Source organism: Pseudorca crassidens, chromosome 3, assembly GCF_039906515.1.
Source record: "Pseudorca crassidens isolate mPseCra1 chromosome 3, mPseCra1.hap1, whole genome shotgun sequence".
NCBI classification, from domain to species: Eukaryota; Metazoa; Chordata; class Mammalia; order Artiodactyla; family Delphinidae; genus Pseudorca; species Pseudorca crassidens.
In genome coordinates, this window is record NC_090298.1 from 164,679,286 (window position 1) to 164,703,762 (window position 24,477).

Below are 24,477 nucleotides of genomic sequence, written 5' to 3' on the forward strand. Positions count from 1 at the left end.
GCCCTCCCCGTCTGAGCAAGCGGACTCTCCTTCTGAGGACGCAGACCTGTATCCCACTTAGCTATACACATTAGCTCCTCCACACCTGGGGACACAAAAAAGAGCCCTCCCCTGGGAGAGAGAGAGGGGCGTCCTGTCTCCCGGGCTCAGATTGATACACATTTATCCGGAGAGCTCGGACCTCTTCCCCAGGGCCCTGGGCTGGGCGCTGGGGTCTGGCAGGGGCAACCGCGAGCAGTGGGTCCACCCCGCCCCGCCCCCGCGCTGCCCGGCCGCCCCGCCCCGCCGGCCCGACTCCCGGCCACTGCTCCCCGACCGGCCCTTCCGCCTCACTCAGCCGCGCGGCAGAGCGGGACGGGAGCGGACCATGGAGCGGACGACGAGCAAGGAGCTCGCCCTGGTAAGGGGACCTGGGGTCCCAGGACCCCACATCCCTGGCGACCCTCAAGTCCAGAAACTCCAGGTCCCCGACCGCCCCTTGGATCCTCTCTCCCCTCAAATCGGACCCTTCGGAACAGCCTGGGAGTCCCTACCTCTGGCCTCCCGGCCCCTGACCAAGTGAAGTGGCTGGCTCCTTTTAGGGATGGTTGGTGGCGGGAGTGTCTCTGAACGCATCTGCGGGAGGGACTAGAGACAGACTCGCTAAGACTGGACCCTGGGACGTCCCCAAATGCCACCCGATCCTCCCAAGGGCTAGGTAGGAGGGTACCCGCGGCGCCGAGGGGACTTCCCGAGCCTGGACCCCTGCCTCGAGTCTCACTGACTCTGGCCGGCAAAGGGGGATAAAACTGGAGGGATCAGGCTTGAGTCCGCGGAAGAGGCGGGGCCGTGGTCCCGGGAGCCTTCCCCCTGCGGTGTCCTGAGCTCGCCTCCGCGTCCAGGCGCCGCTGCAGGACTGGGGCGAGGAGACCGAGGACGGCGCGGTGTACAGTGTCTCCCTGCGGCGGCAGCGCAGTCAGCGCTTGAGTCCGGGAGCAGGGCCTCGGGGCACCCAGGTGAGGAACGGATAGGAGGCTGGGGCCGAGCGGAAGGTGACCAGGTGAAGGTGGGGCTGAGTGGAGGGGAGGAACTAGGGCCCGAAGGAGGGGCGGGGCTTAGAGGCGACCAGGTAAGGATGGAGTGGGGCCCGGGGGCGGCCAGGTGAGTGGAGTAGATGAGGAGGCGGGGCCAGGTGAGGCCGAGGTGACTTGCAGGACTTGGGGACGGAACTGGACGGCAGGGCCTAGGTAAGCCAGGTTTAGTGGGGCGGAGCTGAAGGAGGGGTCTTTAGAAGAGACCAGGCGAGAGCGAGGTGGGGCAGAGAGCCTGGGAACGGGCCAGTGAAGCGCGGCAGGAGAGCTGGGAGCAGCCTGGGGGCAGAGGTGGGGGTGAGGTAGGGGTGGCTTGTAAATGGGGCAGAGGGCAGGGCGGGGCCTGGGCGGATGAGGAGGTTCCAGGCGGGTTTCGGGGGTCGATTGTGCAATGGGGAAGAATGATGAACTCAGGGGGCAGGATTCAGAAGAATGGACAGGATCAGATGCAAGATCGGTGCTTCCCAAAGACACGATTGGAATGGGATGCTGGGGCCCACTCCTCTGTGTCTCACTGCGGTCACCCTGCCCCGCAGGCCCCCAGCCCCGGTGCCGACACCTTCCTCCATTACCGCACCAGCAAGGTGCGGGCGCTGAGGGCAGCGCGGCTGGAGCGGCTGGTGCGGGAGTTGGTGTCTGGAGACCGCGAGCAGGACCCAGGCTTCGTGCCTGCCTTCCTGGCCACCCACCGGGCCTTTGTGCCCACTGCCCGCGTGCTGGACCTTCTCCTGCCACCGCCGCCGCCGCCCCTGCCGCCGGGGTCAGTACCAACGGGGGACTCTCATGTTCCCTCCCCAGACCTTCACCTGGATACTCCTCTGCTCCCTCCGGTTTAGAACCAGGACCCCCCCCTCCAACCCCAGAATCTTCCTCCTGAGTCCCCTCCAGCCGCCCTCTTCCTCACCTGATGGCGGAGGGGGGATGTCTTTCCAGGGTAGAGATCAAGAAGACAGAGGGAAGAGATCTGACCTTCAACAACAACCTGAGGTTTGTCCTCCCGTCGGGTGTGGGCAGGGGGGCATAGAGGTCAAAAGGATCTGAAGTGTAGGGGCTCCAGAGGTCCAGAGCTCTGGGCTGGGCTCTGAGGCCCCACCCCTCTGGCCAGGGCTGTGGTGTCAGTGCTGGGCTCCTGGCTGCGGGACTACCCTCAGGATTTCTGGGATCCCCCTGCCCACTCGGACCTAGGCAGTGTTTGCACCTTTCTGGGCTGGGCAGCCCCATCAGGGGCTGAGGCCCGGGAGGCAGAAAAGCTGCTGGGAGATTTCCTGAAGAATGCTGAGCCACAGCAGGAAGAAGAGGAGCGGTCCCAGACATGGGCAGGTGAGCGGGTTGGGGAACCGATAGTGTCCGGAACAGGCATTCTCCCTCCCCCAGGGGTCCTCTCCTCTTACGGAGGAGCTACAGATCTTGGGCAAGGTTCTTAACCCTGTCTGAGCCTCAGTTTCACCACCTGTAAAATGGGGATAATAGCCCTTTGTTTAAAGTATTGGCATTTGTCTATCACCTCCCCCACACAACACATCCCAATTACAAAGATAGTCCATCATTGGGTCAGGATACCCTGTGTTTTTGGCTACAAATCATCTATTACTACTTGCCTTAGGAGCTACAGAGACCTGGGTTCAAATCCTAGTTCTGCCATTTGCTGACTGTGCGACCTTGGATAAATCACCTCTCTGAGCCTCAGTTTCCTTATCTGCAAAATGGGGGCAATGACAGTACTTACCTCATTGGCTTCTTCATTCATTCAACAGATATTTAGCCACTGGCTCTGGGCACGTAACAGTGGACAGGAGCTCCCTGTTCCCTGGAGAAGACAATTAGTGGACAAGTAAATAAACAAGTAATGAGAGCTTGGCAAATAGCATTATTTTCATTACTGTTGTTATCACAGATTCTTACTTATTAGAATCTACCACTTATAATGAAATCGATACAATAAATCATACTGATGTTTTCTAGTGAAGTGGGTGTCAGCAAACTATCTAGCCTTTTATGGAAAAGTTTGCTGGGACTTGCGTGGTGGTCCAGTGGTTAAGACTCTGCGTTTCCATTGCAGAGGGCATGGGTCCAATCCCTGGTCAGAGAACTAAGATCCCACATGCCACGTTTGTTGCTCTCTACAGCAGAGGTCTACAACCTCTGCTGTAGAGAGCTTTGGGGGGAAGGAAATATAACCACATACTTCACGCAGATCTTTTTTCAGTTGTCATCTCCTCAGACATGCCTTCTCAGATCCCCTCCCAACAAATACAGCCTCCCACTCTGAGTCCTATTACCTGCCTTATTTTTCTGCATAGAACCTATTGGTCTTGTCCCCAACGCTATCCCCAGGGTCAGTTACAACACGGATTTGTCTTCTGGGTAATTGCATCCTGCTTATAAAGTATCATCTTTCACCCATCTGTGTTTGATCTGATCCCTGTCACAAGAGCTTTATATCCCTAATCCATTCTTTAATCCTTAAACTGGCCACATTCCTCTCTGCTTTACAAAGTAGCAACCACTTCTCTCCCCTGGTGAGAGTTATTTATATACATTTTATCCCTTCATCTTCCCTGCTGGTTGCCAAGTATCTTTCTTCCTCTGCCTTCAAGATTTCACCAGCTGATTCCAAGTCATCAGAGCTGCACAGGGCAGTGGGGTAGCCACTAGCCCCATGTGGCTATTAAAATTGAACTTAATTAACATTAAATAAAAATTAAAATCAGTTCTTTGGTCACAATGGCCACATTTCTAGTGCTCAGTAACCACATCGGGCAGCACAGGTAGAAAATATTTCCACCACTGCAGAAAATTCTATTGAAAGTGCTGCCCTAAGCTATGAGTTCTTGAGGTAAGAGGAGAAAATGAACATTTATTGAACACTGACTTTATGCCAGGATCTGGGAACCTTAGTATCCTTGTTTGGGGGTTACTTTTTACCATGGAAAATTTCAGACATATAGAAAAGTAGAGAGAAGTAATGTAAAGAACACTGAAACACCCGTCACTCATCTTCAACAATTATCAATTGGACCAAAAAAAAAAATTTCTTTTCAGGATGATTTGAAGGCAAATCCCAGACTTACGTCCCTTCACACACAAATACTTTGGTTCTCACTGGTAATTGACAAGGACTTTAAAATATATATAACCTTCATGCCCACAATCTTTTCCAACGAAATCAGCAATAATTACTCAATATCAAAAAATACTCATATTCAAATTCCCCTATTGTTCCTAAGTTGTCTTCTTTATAGTTGTTTCTTCCAAAACCAAAGATCCATTTAAAGTGTTCTTTTTTTAAAAAATAAATTTATATATTTTATTTATTTACTTTTGGCTGTGTTGGGTCTTCGTTGCTGCACGCGGGCTTTCTCTAATTGCGGCGAGCGGGGCCTACTCTTCGTTGCGATGCTCGGGCTTCTCATTGCGGTGGCTTCTCGTTGCAGAGCACGGGCTCTAGGTGTGCGGGCTTCAGTAGTTGTGGCACACGGGCTCAGTAGTTGTGGCTCTAGAGCACAGGCTCAGTAGCTGTGGCGCACGGGCTTAGTTGCTCCGCGGCATGTGAGATCTTCTTGGACCAGGGCTGAAACCCGTGTCCCCTGCATTGGCAGGCGGATTCTTTACCACTGCGCCACCAGGGAAGTCCCAAGTGTTCATTTCTTAGATCTCTTTTTTTCTATGACTGTTCCTCTTTGCCTTTTGATTAATGGCATCAGGAGAAAATAATGGGTCATTTGTCCCGAGGAATGTCTCACATTCTTCTCCATTTACCTGTTAGCTTTCTCATGGTGACATGCAGCACGTTCCTCTATTCACCATACTTGCTGTAAGAGCTAAAGGTTTGATTAGATTTACGTGCAATTTTTTTCCCCTATGCTCACTTTTTTTTTTTTTTTTTTGGTGCTCAAGTTATGGGATTTTTTTAAATTTTTATTTTATTTAATTTTTATACAGCAGGTTCTTATTAGTTGTCTATTTTATACATATTAGTATATATATGTCAATCCCAATTCATCCCACCCCACGCTTTCCCTCCTTGGTGTCCATACTTGCCCTCCTTGGTGTTTGTTCTCTACATCTGTGTCTCCATTTCTGCCTTGCAAACAGGTTCATCTGTACCATTTTTCTAGATTCCACATATATGCGTTAATATACAATACTTATTTTTCTCTTTCTGATTTACTTCACTCTGTGTGACAGTCTCTAGGTCCATCCACATCTCTACAAATGACCCAATTTCGTTCCTTTCTATGGCTGAGTAATTTTTCCCCCTATGCCCACTTTTAAAAACTAATATTTTGCGGGACTTCCCTGGTGGCCCAGTGGTTAAGACTCTGTGCTCCCACTGCAGGGGGCACAGGTTCGATTCCTGTTCCAGGACCTAAGATCCTGCATGCAGCATGGCAGCACAGCCAAAAAATAAAAATAAAGTAGTATTTTGCAATGCTACCTGTCCTAATACGAAATGAAAGACAGATAATTAAACAGACTTACACAGATAGTTTAAAAATAATAATATGAAAAAAATAATAATATGATGCTGAAATTGTAATAGGAAGGAGAAATAAAACAAAAGCAATTTACACAACAATCAACTATACTTGTTGGTATGTCAATGTCTGGGCATGCCTCACCAGGAGACATGATGAAGTTGTTCAGTGCCTTCGCCTGCCATAGCATCATGGTGAATATGGCAGCCAGAAACTAATGCAGGGGGATGCACTGGCGACACAGATGCAGCAGCATAGACGTTGGTGACATCAATTTCCAAGATGGTGAACAACACTCGCCATTTCCATACAAAACAAAGTTCACAGTCCTTGCCTTTCTAGAGCCAAAATAATTAGTGTTTACGAGCAAGATAGTTGAGTTCTAGGTGCCAAGTATTGTAAACAGGTTTTTCAAGGACACAAATTTCTTGGAGGGACATTTGGAGGCTGGTGGCACAGTTCGTCACTATGAGTGCCAAGCCCCTCTTGTGGCAAGATTTCAACTTCCAAAATGTCCCCCTAGGGGGCGCCACCATTGAACGCCACCTCGGAAAAATCATATGTATTGAGTACTTTATAGCCGTCTGGTATGCGTGATTTCATGTGATTAAAAAAAAAAATCCAAGTGAAGAAACCAAGGCACAGAGAGGTTTAAAGTCTTGCTTAATTCGCACAGCACCCCGGTGGACCAGTTTGGATTTGAACTGGGGACGTTAAGACGATAACCTTTCCTTAACCACGAGGTTATACCACCTCTAACCACCAGAAAAGGGCAGGTGGATCCTATCCTAATACAGGTTCAAAGTCAAAAAGCTCTATTTTCTATTCTAGACTTTGAGCACCTGGCTTCAGATCTCTGCCATTTACTGAAGATATGAGAGCAAATTCCTGCCTCAGTTTTGCCCTTAAGAAAGGTGCATAATAGTACCTCCCTCGCAGGGTTAGTGTATAAATTTCCCCGTTAATCCACCCAAGATGCTCAATGAACAGTTACTGCTGCTCTGACGTTCTTAAAAACACTCAAGGAGATCTCTGTTTCACAGATGAGAAAAGTGAGGATCACAGATGCCCAAGGTCACGCAGCCAGTCCTGGATTCAAACTTCAGAGTTTTTAACCCCCTCTAATGCTCCCTCAGGACATCCAGGGGTTGCCCAGATACCCCGTCCAGACTCCCCGGTAGGCTGCTTGGAAGAGGTGGAAGGACTCGTGCGGGAAGGTCCTGAGCTCCTGGACTTCAGTGTAGACGACGTGGCCGAGCAGCTGACCCTGATGGATGCGGTGAGGATCCCTGCTGGGCGCGGCCGGGAGGGGGCGGGGCGTAGAGGAGGGGGAAGGGGGAGAGGCCCAGCTGAGCACAGATCCTACCCACCCCCAACCCCCGCGCGCAGGAGCTCTTCTCGCGCGTGCGGCCCTTCGAGTGCCTGGGCTCCGTGTGGTCGCAGCGGGACCGGCCGGGGGCCACAGGCACCGCCTCCACTGTGCGCGCCACTGTGACCCAGTTCAACACGGTGACCGGCTGCGTGCTGGGCTCGGTGCTCGGGTCGCCGGGCCTGGCCGCCCCGCAGAGGGCGCAGCGGCTGGAGAAGTGGATCCGCATCGCGCAGGTGCCTGTCGGGTGGTGGGTGGAAGGGGGCATGGGGCACCGAGGCCAGAGAGAGGTCGGGGGCGGGCGGAAGGCCGAGGACTGGGGTCTGGGGATACTTGGAGGATTGGGGCTGGGAGGTGCCTAAGAGAAAGACTAGGACGTAGCTGGACGGGACTGGCGCCTGAGACCGCAGAGGGACGCAGGGCTGGTCTAGGAATAAGGATGGGATGGGGGCACTGGGGAGGGGATAGGCTTGGAGGAGAGACCAAAGCCAAGAGACGGAGGCAGAGGTCCTGAAAGAGACTGGATGGAAGCGGGGCAGGAGCCTGAGCAGAGAGGAAGAGTAGAAATGGGGGCCAAGAGACGGAGGCAGAGGTCCTGAAAGAGACTGGATGGAAGCGGGGCAGGAGCCTGAGCAGAGAGGAAGAGTAGAAATGGGGGCATGGCAAGGCGAAGGGGGAAGAAGGGTGACACCTGGGGTGAGACTTGGGCGGGCGGGGAGGAGTCTGGGTCTAGGAGAGATGCTACGGGTCCGTCTGGGGCCCAGGGAGAAGTAAGGAGTGGGGACACGGGAAGCCAAGGTCAGAGGAAAGGAATGGAGGGGCAGCTGGGGGAGGGGCTGGGACTGCAGGTTGGAGAGGGGGAGGGGGCCCCTGGGGGAGGAGGCTGAATCTGGGTAGCCCGTCAGACATGGGGCGAGCTGTAAGGATCTAACCTGGGGTCACAAGTCACGGGATCAAAGGTGGATCATACTTGGGGTTCAGGCTTGGGGGTGTGACCAGCGGTCCCCCACCCCGCTCCCCAGCGCTGCCGGGAACTGCGGAACTTCTCCTCCCTGCGCGCCATCCTGTCCGCCCTGCAGTCTAACCCCATCTACCGGCTCAAGCACAGCTGGGGTGCCCTGAGCCGGTGAGCAAGGGGCGGGGTGCTGGCGCGGTACTCCTTGCCCACCTCATGCCAGCTCTGACTCTCCCCGCGGCCACCCGTGACCCCTCTCCTGTACCCCCAGGGAACCGTTATCCACTTTCAGGAAACTTTCGCAGATTTTTTCCGATGAGAACAATCACCTCAGCAGCAGAGAGATTCTCTCCCAGGTACAGATGGGTGAGGACCCCTCAGATCCCGGGCCCAGGAAGGGGACCAGGGGCCCGGCAGGGCATTGCTTGTCATTGTCATAACATTCAGTGTCCTTTCCCTATGCCTCGAGAATGACCTTCCTCTTGTTTGTGGGCAGCCCTGCGTTTTTACTCCCTCTGCTGCCCTCATTATAGCTCACACTTGGTGGCTGCCTTATTTATTCATTCAACAAATACCAGAGTTACAGGGAAAAGGTCACTGAAGGCCAGAGTCAGAGCAAAGAGGGAAAAAAAAAAAATTCTGCTAAGGACTTGACTTTGATAAGAAAAAAAAAAAAAGTGTGCCAACAAGGTTCAGGGCATTTCTGGGGGATCTCCAGGTACAAGGATTTTCACCTGTGTTAAGGCCAGCCTTGGGGGCCAAGGCACCCACAAGCCCCACCTCCCATCATCCCCAGTGAGCCCTGCCCCCTGCTGCTTATCTGTTCTCTCCCCCTCCCTGTTCACTCTCCCTTGGGTATGGCCTTTACAACTGCTTGTGATGGAGGCATCTTCCCCGAGGGAGGGGACAAAGAGAGCCCAGGACTGCTCAGTCCTTCCCCTTCCCCCAGGAGGAGGCTACCGAGGAGAATGCCCCCCCAGGAAGCCTGCCCTCAGTGAGTGATGTGGTTTGGGATGAGGGACAAGCAGGATCCTGGGCGGGGGGTGGAGCCTGGTGGGGTCGGTGATGGCTGAGAGTGACTGGAGCTCTGGGGGCCACAGAAACTGCCCCCAGGCCCCATCCCCTACCTTGGCACCTTTCTCACGGACCTGGTTATGCTGGATACAGCCCTGCCGGACATGCTGGAGGTCTGAGCCCTGACCCTTGACTCCTGACCCCAGCCTCACTCACCCTCAGCACAGAGGGCCTCCTGACCTCACACCCGTGACCCTGCCTTGTGCTCCTGACCCCAGCCGCCTTAGTGCGGTAGGGCTCCTGACATCCCAACCCCTGACCTTGACCCTTGATCCTTGACCCTGGAGGCTCCAGTTCAGACAAAATTTGCCCCCAGGGGGATCTCATCAACTTTGAGAAGAGGAGGAAGGTAAGTGGGCACTGGGGTGGGCATGCCGGGGTGGGGGGGGCGGTCCAGGATGGGGGTTGAGCATGGATGGGGTCTCAGAGGCCACCCCCTCAGGAGTGGGAGATCCTGGCCCACATCCAGCAGCTGCAGAGGCGCTGTCAGAGCTACTGCCTGAGCTCCCACCTGCCCATCCTGGCTGCCCTGCGCACCCAGCGTCAGCTCAGCGAGGAGCAGAGGTGACCAACACGTGGCCTGGCCTGACCAACCTCCCACCCACTGACCCTGGGTCACACACTGGATCCACCTCCCCCATGCACCTCTCCAGCTCCTCCTAAGACCCCCTTCCTGAGCCCTGACACCCCCCCACCCAGCCTGTCACCTTGCATTGTCTGCGGCCCAGTCGAGGGCCCCAGTTGACCTCTGACCCCAAACCTTAACCCATCTGACTTTCTGACTTCAACCTTTAACATGCAGCTGGCCATTCCATTCAACCATCTCATCTTTTCTTCCCCCCCCCGGCCCTATCTGACCCATGACCCCATTCATAACCCCCATCTGACTCTCTGAGCCCAATCATTGACCCCCAATTCTGAGCAACTGACTCTTATGTCAGAGCATCCAACTCAACTGTCCCAATGGTTTCTTTTCATTCTACTGAATCCATGATCCAAACAATTGACCTCAGTGATTATCTGACCTTGAACTCTATCCCCGACCCAATTTGACTCCTCAGTCCCACTCTGTAAACCCCTGTGTGACCTGCCAACCAAGCCATCTCATCTCATCCCTGATAAGACCCCACAGCTGTAATGGCCCTGACCCCAACATTGGGTGCCCACCCCCTGGCTGTTCCCACACACACACACCCCCAAAACCCAGCTCCCGACCGATTCTAACTCATTTCCCAACCCCCCCATCCCATCTGCATCTTGACCCCTCAGCTACCGCATCTCCCGGGTCATTGAGCCACCGGCCGCCTCCTGCCCCAGCTCCCCACGCGTCCGGCGGCGAATCAGCCTCACCAAGCGCCTCAGTGCGTGAGTCTCAGGGAGTATGTGGGGAGTGACGTGGGCAGAGATGGCATCCGCTCCTGGGACTGAGTCTGGGCTCAGCCTCACCCCCTGTCTCTATTTTCAGGAAGCTGTCCAGAGAGAGAGGCTCATCCCCTGGTGGGAGTCCCAGGGATCCCTCATCCTCCACCTCCAGGTCAGCATCCCATTTGGTAAAGGGGCTGGAGAGGACAGGATCAGAGATCAGGGCAGCCACCCCACTTCAGACTCTGTCTCCCCCAGTCTGTCCCCAGCGTCCCCCCCATCCAGTCCTAGAACGAGGGACCCTCCTCCCGGCAGTCCTCCGGCGTCTCCAGGGCCCCAGGGCCCCAGCACCAAGGTACCAGGACTACGTGTACATGTGGGACTGTGGGCACCCAGGGCTGTGTGTGTGTGTGTGTGTGTGTGTGTGTATGTACAGGATTTGGGGGCTAGGTACGTACACAGGAGACTATGCACACAGCTGGCTGAACACTCTAGGGATATGTCCAGGAAGCCACGTGCATTTCCATGGCCCCGTTTGAGGGGCTGTCCATCAGTTATGCTCAGATCTGGACCAGAGCTTCCACTTAGACACAAGGTACTGTGGGGTGCAATCACCCACTTTTGCACAGATACGCATTTTCCTGGGAATTTGCATACCTGGAGGGGAAATGTGGGCGTGAATATCCACAGTGTCCACAGGACCATGTGCAGGGTTTTTCATGGACATGGGCTTGTGCGTATCCAACAATTGTGAGCAAATGGGTGCAGTCGCCGCTCTCTGGTTACACAGGGTTTCTTGTGTGTGAACATGAGTCATGTGTGAATTCATGTAACAGGGCGTGAAAGTCTGTATGTGATGGGATTGCATAGATGTGGGCTTGTGTATGTACCCTAATTGCATGTCCCAGGCTTGGGGTGTGCAGGAAGACGTGTTGCATACAATGAGGGAGGGGCCTCGTGCTCTCACCGCTCAGTCCCCACCCCACTGCCTACAGCCGCCACTGAGCCCAGACCTACCAGGCCCCCGGACCCTGGCCTTGCCCTTGAGTGGCCCTCACATCTCCCTCCCGGGGCAACAGGGCTCAGAGGCCTGCGTCGTCCGAGTCAGCATCGACAATGACCATGGAAATCTGTATCGGAGCATCCTGGTGAGGGGCTGTGCCCGGGACCTGCTGGTGGCAGCCCTGCCCTTGGGGCTTGGGCTGTCATCCCTCACCTCTCGCCCTCTCTTCCCAGCTCACTAGTCAGGACAAGGCCCCCAGCGTGGTGCAGCGAGCCTTGGAAAAGCACAATGTGGCTCAGCCCTGGGCCCAGGACTATCAGCTCTTCCAAGCCCTTCCTGGGGACAGGGGTGAGCAGGGACAGCTTGGAGCCAGAGCTGGTGGGGGACAGCTTCAGGAGGGGGGCGGCAGACTGACCGGGATGGTTCTGGCACAGAGTAGGGGTGAGATGAAGCAGGGTTGGGGTAAGAGGCAGAAAAATATTGGTACCTTCATTAGGTGGGGTCATGAGGTTGTCCTGTCTCAGTGTGAGGGAAGCGGGCACCAAAGGTGACTTCCTAGGATTTATGGGGAAATGAGATTGTCCAGGGTCCAGTGGAGAGGGAGTGTAGAAGGTCATCCGGGCTTAAACGTGTAGAATCATGAGGTTCTTCAGGCTCAACCTGGTGGAGCACAAGACTGAAGCAGGGTCTGGGCTTGGATCTGAGGGGAAATGAGTTTGTCCGGGCTCAGCATGGGGACTCTGAATTTGGCATAGGAGAGGGCCACATGGTACTGAAATTCAGGGTAGGGAAGCATGAGATCGTTCAGTGTACAGGTGAGTAGGAGGTTATCCAGTTTTCAAGAGGGAGAGGCAGGGGCTTCCCTGGTGGCCCAGTAGTTCAGAGTCCGCCTGCCGATGCAGGGGACACGGGTTTGTGCCCCGGTCCGGGGAGATCCCACATGCCGCGGGGTGGCTGGGCCCGTGAGCCATGGCCGCTGAGCCTGTGCGTCCAGAGCCTGTGCTCCGCAATGGGAGAGGTCACAACGGTGAGAGGCCCGCGTACCGCAAAAAAAAAAAAAGAGGGAGAGGCAACAGGCAACTATATTCAGTATCCTGTGACAAACCATAATCGAAAAGAATATGAAAAAGAATACCGTATAACTGAGTCACTTTGTGGTACAGAAGAAATTAACACAATATTGTAAATCAACTATACTTCAATTAAAAAGTTGTTTAAATGGAGAAAAAAATGTAGGAAGAAAAAAGAGAGAGAGGCAAGAGATTGACATGCTAGGGAATTTCCTGGCAGTCCAGTGGTTAGGGCTCTGTGCTTCCACTGCAGGGGGCACGGGTTCCGTCCCTGGTCGGGGAACTAAGATCCCGCAAGCCCCACAGTGTGGCCAAAAAAAAACCAGAGAGAAAGCGACACATTAAAGGGCATGATGTGAGGTTGGCTGGACATTAGGAAGGATACATGAGGTTGTTCACGTGCCAAGTGTGAGGTTTGTACAGGCTGGAAGTGGGAAGTCAGAAGTTGTCCAAGTTCATGGTGAGAGCAGCATGAACTTGGCTGGGAGCTGGCTGTGGGGGAAGGGTGGGATGGGCAGGAAGTTGATTGGGCTGGGTGGCCTGACTTTGTTCAAGCTTGTAGTGCAGGTTGTCTAGACTCCAGGGGGAAATAGCAGGAGGTAGCCCAGGTTCACGGGGTTGGAGGTGGGGGGAGACATGAGGTTGTGCGGGCTTTGAGTGCGAAGTGGTCTAGGTTCACAAAGAGAGGAGGATGAGGTTGGCTTAGCACTAGCTGAAGGGACCCAAGGTTGTCAGGCTCCAAGGTGAATGGTGGAAGGTTACCTAGGTCCTCTGTGAGGGAAGTATGAGGTTGTGTGGGCCTTTCACCATCATCTCCGCCCCTGGTCAGAGCTCCTGATTCCTGACAATGCCAATGTCTTCTACGCAATGAGCCCAGCCGGCCCTGGAGACTTCGTGCTGCGGCGGAAGGAGGGGGCCCGGCACACAACCTCAGTCTCCCCAGCGTGAGGTGGTTCTCCCCCTCCTCCAGGACATGGGCCCCATGGGCAGCAAGGGGCCTGGCTTCTCTCACCAGGGGGCAGGGAGGGAGCTCTTCTCTGGAAATCTCTCATTCCCCAGTAGAGGCCATTGTCCTCCATACCCTGTAAACTCCCCCTCCCCAAACTTTATTGGACCTCATCCCTCTGACCCTTTTGGCACCAGACCCCTATTCCAAAGACATCAGCCCATGGGTGGCTGGTGGAGAGCTTCATCCCATAAACATAGAAAGGGGTGCGGTGTCAGGGGTCAGACCCTCTCCCAGAGAAATCTTGTAACTGCTGGAGACATATGTGAAGCGATAGAAGTGGATGAAAATAGTGATCAAAGTTATGAAACAGGAGTCAGTCTTGTTTGTTCTGCGCCTGTGCTTCATGTTCGCTTTTCATCAAGATAAGAATTGAGGGCTTCCCTGGTGGCGCAGTGGTTGAGAGTCCGCCTGCCGATGCAGGGGACACGGGTTCGTGCCCGGGTCCGTGAAGATCCCACATGCCGCGGAGCGGCTGGGCCCGTGAGCCATGGCCGCTGAGCCTGCGTGTCCAGAACCTGTGCTCCACAGGGTGAGGCATGACTTGAATCCAGGGGGGTCTCTGTCACAAACAGAGGGTTCAGGACTCCCTCCCTCAACATTGTTGGGGTGGTATGATTCTTTTCTGCCATGTATATGGGAGAGTGAAGAAGAAATTTCATTGGAATCAGAGACAAATAACATCATCACCCATGAGTCATTAAGGGCTGTGAGGATGAGAGGGGTGAGCTAGCGGTACTGGGATAGGATGAAGAAACAGGTAGAGAAGGCACAGACGAAGTGAGCTGTAGGGCCACCCGCAACATAATCATAACAATAACAGCAACAACAAGAATGATACTGACTCATGAACTCCCACTCTGCCAGACATCAACTAGGGGCTTTATATCTAACTGTATTAATCAGGGTTCTTTCTGTTTCGAGTGGTCAAAAACCCAAATCAAACAGGTATGTGCAAAAAAGGAAATGAATGCCCATGTAATTGTAAAGTTCCATGGGTCCAGCTTCAGGCACAGTTGGATCCAGGGGCTCAAAAGATGTCACCAGGACTTTGTAACAAAATCTCTTGCCTCTGATTTGCTCTGAGAATGAGACTGTCCATTGTCTCCCTAAATCCATTCACATTCTTCTATGGTAATGGAAACACTGATTTTTAGCTGGCTACCCAGAGTAAAAACCACATTTCTAGTCTCCCTTGCAGCAAAATGTGGTCATATGACAAAGTCTTAGCCAATGAGATGTAAAGGGAAAGTATATGGGTAAATTCCAGGCTCTGCCCTTGAAGAGAAGGGTTGTGTCCTCTCCTTCTCCCTTTTCCGCCTCCTGGTGGTTAGAATGAAGACGTGGGGTAGATCATCTTGGAGTAGGTGGTTCATACCCTCTGAATAACTGAGCCATAAACTGGAAGGAGTGTGGCCCTCTGAGACCAGGGAGAAGCCATATTGTATTGCTGCTACTTGGATTGTTACAAAAGAGAGAACTAAATGCCTATCTTATTTAAGCCATTACGTTATGATTTGGGTCTCTATTACAGTAGCCAAAAGAACATGTAAATGACTACTGCCCCACTCCAAGGCAGCCTCACCCTCGTTGGGGCAGTGCCAGGCTTACATCCCACCAGCTCCACCTTCCCATGCAAGGAAAATCCCTTCATCCCATCAGCTCCAGCAAAAGTCCCAGAGCAGATGCTGACTGGACCGGCGTGTCTTGTAACCACCCCTGAGCCAATCACTGTGTTCAGAGGAATGTGATATGTTCATTGGCCAGGCCTGGGTCCTGTGCTCATTCTGTCAGCTGGCAGAGACATTTCAAATCACAGGAATGGAGTCTGGGAGGGCATGTAAATAGAAATTACATTTGCTGTTACTAGGAAAAGGGAGGATTCTGGTGAACATGCAAAAAAAAAAAAAAAAAAACAATCCCTAGGGTTCTAAACATTGTCCCTGGAACAATAATGGGGGATGCCCAGGCATTGTCTGGAGTGGGAGAGGAACTAGAAGAATCTAGTTATCATGAAAAACAGTTAAGCACACAGCATGCTACTTTACAGGATTTTTTTTTTCTCTAAGTATTAAGACCAATCGGGACTTCCTTGGTGGCACAGTGGTTAAGAATCCACCTGCCAGTGCAGGGGACATGGATTTGAGCCCTGCTCTGGGAAGATCCCGCATGCCGCGGAGCAACTAAGCCCGTGCGCCACAACTACTGAACCTGCGTGCTGCAACTGCCGAAGCCCGCGCGCCTAGAGCCCGTGCTCCACAACAAGAGAAACCACCACAATGAGAAGCCCGTGCACCGCAGCGAAGAGCAGCCCCCACTCGCTGCAACTAGAGGAAGCCTGCATGCAGCAACCAAGACCCAACGCAGCCAAAAATATAATAATAATGAAAAATAAATATAAATTTTTTTAAGTTTTAATTTAAAAAAAGACCAACCAGATGTAAGTAACAGCATCCTTCTTAAGTTAGCTTAAGCAAATAATTGCTATCCTTACTGAGTGCTTACAATGCACCAGGTATGTTCTCAGAAGTTGACGTAATCTATCTCATAATCCTCACAACAGCCTTATGTGGGGGCGGGGAGGGGTGCACTATTATCATGCCCATTTTATACATGAAAAACTGAGACTAGGAAGGGTTAAGTAACTTTTCCAAGGTGGCATGGTAAGTGGCAAGGTTGGGGTTCAAACATGAATGGCCTGCAATACATCAGAACACATGCACTTACCAACAGGGCTAGTTTGCCTCTCACAATCACAGTTTAGTTTCTCTCCCTCTCTCTCCCTCTTTCTCTCTCTCTCTCCCTCTCTCTCTCACACACACACTCAAACCAAATGCCAATTTCCAGAGGAAGAGATTCTCATGGACTTCTGTTTTCTTTTTGTTTGTTTGGTTCTTGTCCACACTACCCAGCTTGTGGGATCTGAGTTTCCCTACCAGCAACAGAACCCATACCGCCTGCAGGGGAAGCATGGAATTCTAACCACTGGACCACCAGGGAATTCCCCGACTTCTGTTTTTAAAAGTGCAGGACCGGACTTCCCTGGTGGTTCAGTAGTCAAGAATCTGCCTGTCAATGCAGGGGACACAGGTTTGAGCCCCGGACCAGGAAGATTCCACGTGCCACGGAGCAACTAAGCCCCCAAGCCATAACTACTGAGCCCAAATGGCACAGCTACTGAAGCCTGCGCGCCTAGAGCCCAGTGCTCCGCAACTAGAGAAGCCACCACAATGAGAAGCCCACACACCGCAACGAAGAGTAGCCCCCACTCGCCGCAAGGAGAGAGCCTGCGTGCATCAACAAAGACCCAACACAGCCAAAAATACATAAATAAATTTATTTTTTAAAAAAGTGCAGAAGTACTCAGGAACAGCTCTATCCAGTGGCTAACACAAAGTCAACTGTTTCTCTACATCTCTCAGCTTGGTTTTTCACTAATCTTTTACTCCACAAATATTTCCTGACCTCCTACTGTATGGCAGGCCCTGTTCTAGGTACTGGGGATGCAGAAATGAACAAAACGGACTAGTAAAGGTGGTGAATCAATAACAAAGCATCAAATACGTATTAGATATAATAAGTACAGGGAATGCAAAATGCTGCTGCTACTACTACTACTAAGCCGTTTAAGGGCTGATGGGGAGTGTGGGGCTAGAGGGTTGCTATTTTATTTATTTGTTTGTTTGTTTGTTTTTACTTTTGGCTGTGTTGGGTCTTTGTTGCTGCATGCGGGCTTTCTTTACTTGCGGTGAGCGGGGTCTACTCTTCATTGCGGTGTGCAGGCTTCGCATTGCAGTGGCTTCTCTTGTTGCAGAGCACGGGCTCTAGGCGCATGGGCTTCAGTAGTTGTGGCACGTGGGCTCAGTAGTCGTGCCTCGCGGGCTCTAGGGCGCAGGCTCAGTAGTTGTGGCGCACGGGCTTAGTTGCTCCGCGGCATGTGGGATCTTCCCCGACCAGGAATCGAACCCGTGTCCCCTGCCTTGGCAGGCAGATTCTTATGCACTGCACCACCAGGGAAGCCCGAGGGTTGCTATTTTAAATACGGTGAGCAAGGAGGGCTTCATTGAGGAGGTGACATTTAGGCAGAGGCCTGAGTAAAGTGAAGGAGTGAGCCCCATGTCTAGTTAGAGGAAGAGTCTACGGGTGGAGGTAACAGTTCAGAAGCCCACATTAGCTTCATTATCAGGCAATTTTTTCCCTCCTAATGGCAAAGATGTCTCTGGCTAGTCATCTGCTCACCTCATCATCCAACAGAAAGCGGCACCCCATTTCCCAGTAACTCCAGGAAAAGTCCCATGATGGAAGCTCACTGGATCCCTTTCGGTCACATGCCCTCCCTGAACCAATCACTGTGCTCCAGGGAATGGAGCGCGCGCTCTCTCGCGCTCTCTCTCTCTTTTTTTTTTTTTTTGCGATACGCGGCCTCTCACTGTTGTGGCCTCTCCCGTTGCGGAGCACAGGTTCCGGACGCGCAGGCTCAGCGGCCATGGCTCACGGGCCCAGCCGCTCCGCGGCATGTGGGATCTTCCCGGACCAGGGCACGAACCCGTGTCGCCTGCATCGGCAGGCGGACTCTCAACCACTGCGCCACCAGGGAAGCCCTGTCTTTTTTTTAATTAATAAATTTATTTATTTATGGGTCTTCTTTGCTGGGAGCGGGCTTTCTCTAGTTAAGGCAAGCGGGGGCTACTCTTTGTTGCAGTGGGCAGGCTTCTCATTGCGGTGGCTTCTCTTGTTGTGGAGCACGGGCTCTAGGCGCGTGAGCTTCGGTAGTTGTGGCACACGGGCTCAGTAACTGTGGTCGCGGGCTTTAGAGCGCAGGTTCAGTAGTTGTGGCGCACGGGCTTAGTTGCTCCGCAGCATATGGGATCTTCCCAGACCAGGGCTCGAACCTGTGTTTCCTGTACTGGCAGGCGGATTCTTAACCACTGCGCCACCAGGGAGCTCTCTGGCTAATCTGGGGCAGGCTGCCGCAATGAGGTAGGTATCAGCACCACCCCCTCCGCCTTCCCCAGGCATGTACCTCTGTGGGGAGGGTGTTTACCCCAGTTAAAGCTCAGCCCAGGTGAAAAGCTTTTATAGTTTGTTCTATACTTTCCAGATTATTAAAAGAACTGCACACTCCTTGTAAAATAAAATCCCAATAGTATTGAAATGTAAGCAGAAAAAAAAAAGCAAAAAAATCACACATGAAACCTCACACTCCAGAATATATGTAATCTTACAAATGCAGGCTCTTTCGCACATACTGCCCGGCAGCACTGCCCAACGCTGTGCAAACACTCAACCGCTACTCACTATTACGATGATTATTTTCCTACCCAGACTGGGAAGGGATGTTGATTAGCATGATCATATCAGTAGCTTACATTTTTGGAATGTTTGCTATGTGCCAAGTCGCATTTTACAGATGAAAAGGCTGAAGCTCAGATAAGGTAAGTCACCTGTTCAGGGTCACACAGCAAGAAAGTGGGTCCTACGCAGAAACCAGAGCTGCTCCCGCCAGCCCCCCACCCCATCCCCCAAGGGGCCCCCAGGCCCTGGAGGGCCTCTGCCCTCTCTAGCCAGGCCCTGGCAGGGCGGCTGCCTCCCTCTTATCTCAGCCCAGGCTGCCTGCTGGTCCCGCCCCCTCGGGGGAGCTGCCACTTGGAGGCGCCTGGCCGGGAAGGCCTGGTCAGCTGTGTCCGGCGGAGGCAGCTGCTGACCCAGCTGTGGACTGTGCCTGGGGCGGAGGAAGGGGGTGGCAGGAGCCCTGGGCCTCCCGTGGCAGGGGCTGCATCATGTATCATCTCGGGGCACCCCTCTGGCCTGGAGTTGGCTTCCTCTGTCTCCTACTCGCTGGGGCAACCTGGGCTCCCCCACCCAACCCACCGGATCCCAAGTTTGAAAGGAAAGGTAAGGGTGGAGCTGAGTGTGGACCCCCGCACTAGGTCCTGGAGGGCAATGCTGGGGCCTGAACTTCCAGCCTGGGTCCTGGGGGCTATGCCAGGTTCTGAACCCGTCTGTGTCCTGGAGCCCCAGCTGGTGTCTGAACCCTAGACTGGGACCTGATATAGCATACTGCGGGTCTGTATCCCCAGACTGCGTCCGCGGGAGAAGCTAGAGAGGGGCGTAAGAGTCCTGTTTTATCTTCTCAAGGAGTCTGACACATGCTAAACACTAAATGGGGCAGGGGTGGTGCTGGTTCTAGGCCCTGTAGTCTAGAGTCCCCAAGGGGAGGGGACGTAGCCGACCCTCCAGTGGGGGAGGGAGGCTAAAACCAGGGTCCGAGTCAGAGGGGCCGGGCCGCAGGCGTCTGTAAACACTGTTTGCATGCGGGCGCCATATCCCTGGGTCCGCGGGGTTGAGGGAGCGGGGGCGGGGGGCACGGTTGGCGCTATCGGGCAGCCGGGAGCCTGCCGGGGCTGATAGGCGACCCCGCCTCCTGCACACACACACTCACCCTCACGCACGTCCTGGGCTGGGGCGGGGCCGGCAGCGGGAGGCGGAGGCCTTGAATGCTGCGCTCAGCTCAGCCGGTCGCGGGGTGGGCGGGCGTGTGTGGGGAGACAATAAGACATTCAACCTACGCATGGGAGTTCGGGGGGCAGCACTTCTGCAGACCCCTCGAAGGGCCCCGCTGGGGTAGACAGAGGGGCGGGGCATTTTTCTTATCGGTCCGCACAGGCGGCAGGAGGGAGGGGAGGATGCTGTGGCCCGAGGACGGGGCTCGGGTCTCCTGACCCCCTCCCCTGGCCCCCATCCCCAGCGGCCCTGCTGACAGCCCGCGAGCCTGAAGAGTTTCTGTGCTTCACCGAGAGGTTGGAGGATTTGGTGTGTTTCTGGGAGGAAGCGGCAAGCGCCGGGGTCGGCCCGGACAACTACAGCTTCTCCTACCAGCTCGAGTGAGTCCGACGGGGCAAGTGGAGCGCCCCACAGGTGGAGGGGGCGGGCGGGCCGAGCAGCGCTCCCCGGAGCTCGCACCTTGGGACTTCTGGTGCCAGGGGCCGGATGGCACCTCCGCTGGTAGTCACTACTGGGAAGCCCACGGGGTCAGGGCCGACACGTTGCCTAGTGGTCGGGGCTGGAACACTCCCGTGATCACTGCTGGAGTGCGACCCCAAACTTCAGGGCTGGGACAACACCGCTACAAAGCAGGACTAAGGCGTCGCGTACGTCGGGGCTGGGACGCCCCCTGGTGGTAGTGTCCAGAACACACCCTCGGTCCCGGCAATGCCTCCCAACTTGCTCCCTACCCTCGCTGGTTCCTGGGCGAACAGGGGTGAGCCGTGGAAGCCGTGCCGCCTGCATCAGGCGCCCACCACCCGTGGCTTGGTGCGTTTCTGGTGCTCGCTGCCTACAGCCGACACGTCGAGCTTCGTGCCCCTAGAGCTGCGCGTCACTGCGGCCTCCTCGGGCTCTTCACGCTACCGCCGTATCATCCACATCAACGAAGTGGGTAAGAGCGCTGGGAACGGGAGAGTCGTCGGGAGGGAGTCCCAGTCTCCGTCCACCTGAGCAACCCCTCTCCACAGTGCTCCTAGACCCTCCCGCTGGGCTGCTGGCGCGGCGGGCAGACGAGGGCGGCCATGTGGTACTGCGCTGGCTCCCACCGCCTGGGGCACCCATGGCAAGCCTCATTCGCTATGAGATGAACATCTCGGCAGAGAACGCCGCTGGTGGCGCGCAGAGGGTGAGGCTCGCTCCTACGGCCTAGCCCCAAGGGCTCCAGAGTCGACAGGCCCTCTAGGTCCCACCCAGACGGTCACCACGGCCCCGCCCCCATGGCCTCGCCCCTCCACCTCCTGCCCAAGACAGCTCCACGTCCACCGACTTGTCCCCTTTCCCGATGTCCCCTTTCCCCAGCCCACCTGGACTCAATCCCACTAAACCCTTGTCCCAAACCCTAGACTTCTTCAGGGCCCGCCCCCCCTGTGCTCTGGCCCCGCAGTTAAATAGCCCGAGCCCGCCCTCTTCTACCTGGGGCCCCATCTTGATTGGCCCCGACCCTTCCTGGGCCCCGCCTCCTGCTTTCATTGCCCGCCTCCCCATGCTTGGGCTCTGTTCTTCCTTTCTCTGATTAGCTCGGTCCCTCAGGGCCCACCCTCACATACCCTCCTTTGCCCGCCCCGCCCCTATTGGCGATACCTCTCACCTGGGCCCCGCCTCCAGGTGGAGATCCTCGACGGCCGCACTGAGTGCGTGCTGAGCAACCTGCGGGGCGGAACGCGCTACACCTTCAAGGTACGCGCGCGTATGGCCGAGCCGAGCTTCGGTGGCTTCTGGAGCGCCTGGTCCGAGCCTGTGTCGCTGCTGACGGCTAGTGGTGAGGCCCCAGGCAGGGGTGTAGAAGGGGCTGGGCGGAGCATGGGGCAAGCTCACCGCCCTGACCTCCTCCCTGCTCCCCAGACTTGGACCCCCTCATCCTGACGCTCTCCCTCGTCCTCGTGCTCATTCTGCTGCTGCTGGCCGTGCTAACCCTGCTCTCCCACCGCCGGTGAGCGCCCCACTCGGCACCTGACTCAGATTCCTCCCCACCAACGTTCTCCTTTCCCTGTGGGAACCTAGGCTCAAAGAGGGGCAGGCACTTGCCCAGGGTCACACAATGAGGAGTCAGTGGCAGGACTGGGATGCAAGCCAGGTCAGACGCAGACTCTTACTTAAAATTCTCTGCTCTTGGGCATAATTTCACCTGGTTTTCCTCCTACCTCAGTGGCTGCCCCTTGTTGGATTCCTTTGTACTTTTTCCCAATTTCATCAACTTCTGTAAAATCAACCAGATGGGCTTACTGAAACGATTTAACCCCAAGTGCCTCCCACCCCTGTTGTCAAGCTCCTCAGATGCTTTACGATATGACCAGCCATCCTGAGGTTTTTGTAATTCCAAGTACAAACCATGTGTTTTCACACCCCCAAGGCTTGGCACATACTGTTCCTTCTGCCAGGAATGTCCTTCTTGCCATGTCTGCCAAGCAATCTCCTCGTTGTCTTTCAAGGCCCTGTTCATTTACTTGGTTGGAAAATACATACTGAATGCCAACTGTGTGCTAGGCACTGGGGAGAAAGTGTAGAACAAACCAGACGTATCACTGGCCTTGTGGATCTCATAGCTGAGTCACACAACAAATAAGGGAATCAACATATATTTGATTATAAATTGTGATGAGTGATATCACAGAAATTAATGGGGATGGGGCCATGACAGGATAGTCAGGGAAGGCCTCTGGGAGGTGATATCAGAGCAGAAACCTGAAGTCTGGTAGGAGGCAGCCGCATGAAAAGCAGGGAGAAAAACCAGCAAGTGCAAAGGCCCTGTGGTGGGAATGAGCTTGGAACATTGAAGCAGCTGCAAGAAGAGCTGTATGGTTAGAGAAGAGTGTGTAAGGGGGTAAGTGGTGGATGATGAGATGAAGGAGGTGCCAGAGGTCAGACCATGCAGGGTCTTCTGCAGGGCTGTGGGGAGGAATCGGGACTTTATTCTGAATGCATTGAGGAACTATGGAAAGGAGTGAGGAGGGAAGTAACAATGGACCTTCAGACAAGACTGGGTGGGTTTTAGACGGAGCATATTGAACTCCTATGCATCCTTCAAAACTTTGTTCCAGTTGCCCTTCTGTAGAGCCTGGCAGATGCTTTGGCCGAGCCCCTGTTCCTCAGCCCCACACACTCCTATGCCTTCATCATGATCACAAGGGGCTAGGAGTACCTTTGCCCTGCGACTGGTGCTGAGGGGGTGCTGGTGACTGGTCAGTGACACATGCCCAGGTATTCGTTTCTTTTGGCTTCACTAGGACTCTGAAGCAGAAGATATGGCCTGGCATCCCAAGCCCCGAGAGCGAGTTTGAGGGCCTCTTCACCACCCACGAGGGTAACTTCCAGGTAGGTGGCCTGGCTGTCCCCTCAGGGCCTGGGGTTTCCCTGCTCCTGTGGCCGAATCCCCGGTCTCTGAGCAGGCTGCTGCTGTCTCCCCAGCTGTGGCTGTACCAAACTGATGGCTGTCTGTGGTGGAGCCCCTGCACCCCCTTCACAGAGGACCCCCCTGCCCCCCTGGAGGTCCTCTCTGAGCGCTGCTGGGGGGTGACACAGGCAGTGGAGCCAGGGGCAGATGATGAGGGGCCCCTGTTGGAGCCGGTGGGCAGCGAGCATGCCCAAGACAGCTACCTGGTGCTGGACAAGTGCTTGCTGCCCCGGAGCCCACCCAGCGAGGACCTCCCACAGCCTGGTGGCGATTTGGACATAGCAGCCATGGATGAAGCCTCGGAAGCATTCTCCTGCTCATCCGCTTTGGCCCTGAAGCCTGTGCCAGAGGGGGCCTCGGCTGCCAGCTTTGAGTACACCATCCTGGATCCCAGCTCCCAGCTCTTGCGCCCGAGGGCACTTCCCCCTGAGTTGCCCCCTACCCCACCCCACCTAAAGTACCTCTACCTCGTGGTGTCTGACTCTGGCATCTCAACTGACTACAGCTCTGGGGGTTCCCAGGAAGCCCAGAGGGGCTCATCCAATGGCCCCTACTCCAACCCTTATGAGAACAGCCTCATCCCAGCCCCCGAGCCTTCACCCCCGAGCTACGTGGCCTGCTCCTAGGACTCCAGCCCTCAGATGCACGGGGACCCAGAATGACCTCAAGTGCTACTCCAGGCCCAAGATTTATCCGACAGGGTCAGTGAGGCCTGCTGACCTTGGCTTTCTGCTCAATTCATCCTGGTCAGAAAGTCACAACCTTGCAGTATTTTTACATGTACAGTCTTTTGTGTAGATATATAAATATATATAAGTTTTCTGTCACGGCTTCTATAAATACCTCTAAGCCCCATCTTTTCCCTGGGCCCAGGCCATAGGAGAAGCAGGAAAAGGCCTTGAGTTCAGTCTGAAATTCTGCCCTGGCAATCTGAATAATGATAATAAAATGAATCAGTTAGTATGTTATGCTAGCTGCCCTAACAAAGCTGCCCTGAAACTGAGTGGCTGAACACATTAAATATTTTCTCTCTCATTTCTCAATTCAAACAGGTGGGCAGCTATCCCTGGGATGAGTCAGAAGCCCAGACTGTAACTTTAATATCCCCCAGGGCTACCCTGGGGTCTTTAGATAGATCCTCTGCATCCTGCCA

At 54.5% G+C, this 24,477-nt stretch overlaps 2 protein-coding genes across 9 annotated transcripts; both read left to right on the top strand.

The window, feature by feature from the left end:
- Positions 1 to 297: 297 nt before the first annotated feature.
- RGL3 (ral guanine nucleotide dissociation stimulator like 3) lies at positions 298 to 13,697 on the top strand. Of its 8 annotated transcripts, none has more exons than XM_067733657.1 (19): positions 298 to 400; positions 882 to 995; positions 1,607 to 1,830; positions 2,004 to 2,057; positions 2,176 to 2,390; positions 6,685 to 6,827; positions 6,938 to 7,153; positions 7,940 to 8,043; positions 8,144 to 8,228; positions 8,822 to 8,866; positions 8,973 to 9,059; positions 9,263 to 9,295; positions 9,389 to 9,510; positions 10,216 to 10,311; positions 10,412 to 10,480; positions 10,567 to 10,663; positions 11,304 to 11,456; positions 11,545 to 11,659; positions 13,211 to 13,697. In XM_067733657.1, the coding sequence occupies exons 1-19, from the start codon at positions 368 to 370 to the stop codon at positions 13,327 to 13,329; spliced, it is 2,124 nt and encodes a 707-aa protein (XP_067589758.1). In that variant the 5' UTR covers positions 298 to 367; the 3' UTR covers positions 13,330 to 13,697. The 8 variants fall into 8 exon arrangements, with proteins under 8 accessions (XP_067589758.1, XP_067589759.1, XP_067589761.1 ...); XM_067733658.1 differs by having other exon boundaries at positions 11,388 to 11,456; XM_067733660.1 differs by lacking the exon at positions 11,304 to 11,456.
- Positions 13,698 to 17,826: 4,129 nt separating this feature from the next.
- Positions 17,827 to 24,345, top strand: EPOR (erythropoietin receptor). Its single transcript, XM_067733666.1, has 8 exons — positions 17,827 to 19,282; positions 20,136 to 20,271; positions 20,647 to 20,825; positions 20,902 to 21,059; positions 21,539 to 21,692; positions 21,776 to 21,863; positions 23,158 to 23,245; positions 23,339 to 24,345. Exons 1-8 carry the CDS (start codon positions 19,168 to 19,170, stop codon positions 23,948 to 23,950), a joined length of 1,530 nt encoding a protein of 509 aa, XP_067589767.1. The 5' UTR covers positions 17,827 to 19,167; the 3' UTR covers positions 23,951 to 24,345.
- The last annotated feature ends 132 nt before the right edge of the window (positions 24,346 to 24,477 follow it).

Excerpts from the sequence above, each read along its gene's own strand:
- RGL3 (XM_067733657.1), top strand. The coding sequence starts at position 368 with ATGGAGCGGACGACGAGCAAGGAGCTCGCCCTG. Across the intron at positions 7,154-7,939 it reads AGTGGATCCGCATCGCGCAG|CGCTGCCGGGAACTGCGGAA; the intron begins GTGCCTGTCGGG and ends CCCGCTCCCCAG. Across the intron at positions 9,060-9,262 it reads CCCTGCCGGACATGCTGGAG|GGGGATCTCATCAACTTTGA; the intron begins GTCTGAGCCCTG and ends ATTTGCCCCCAG.
- EPOR (XM_067733666.1), top strand. The coding sequence starts at position 19,168 with ATGTATCATCTCGGGGCACCCCTCTGGCCTGGAGTTGGCTTCCTCTGT. Across the intron at positions 19,283-20,135 it reads TCCCAAGTTTGAAAGGAAAG|CGGCCCTGCTGACAGCCCGC; the intron begins GTAAGGGTGGAG and ends CCCCATCCCCAG. Across the intron at positions 23,246-23,338 it reads CCCACGAGGGTAACTTCCAG|CTGTGGCTGTACCAAACTGA; the intron begins GTAGGTGGCCTG and ends CTGTCTCCCCAG.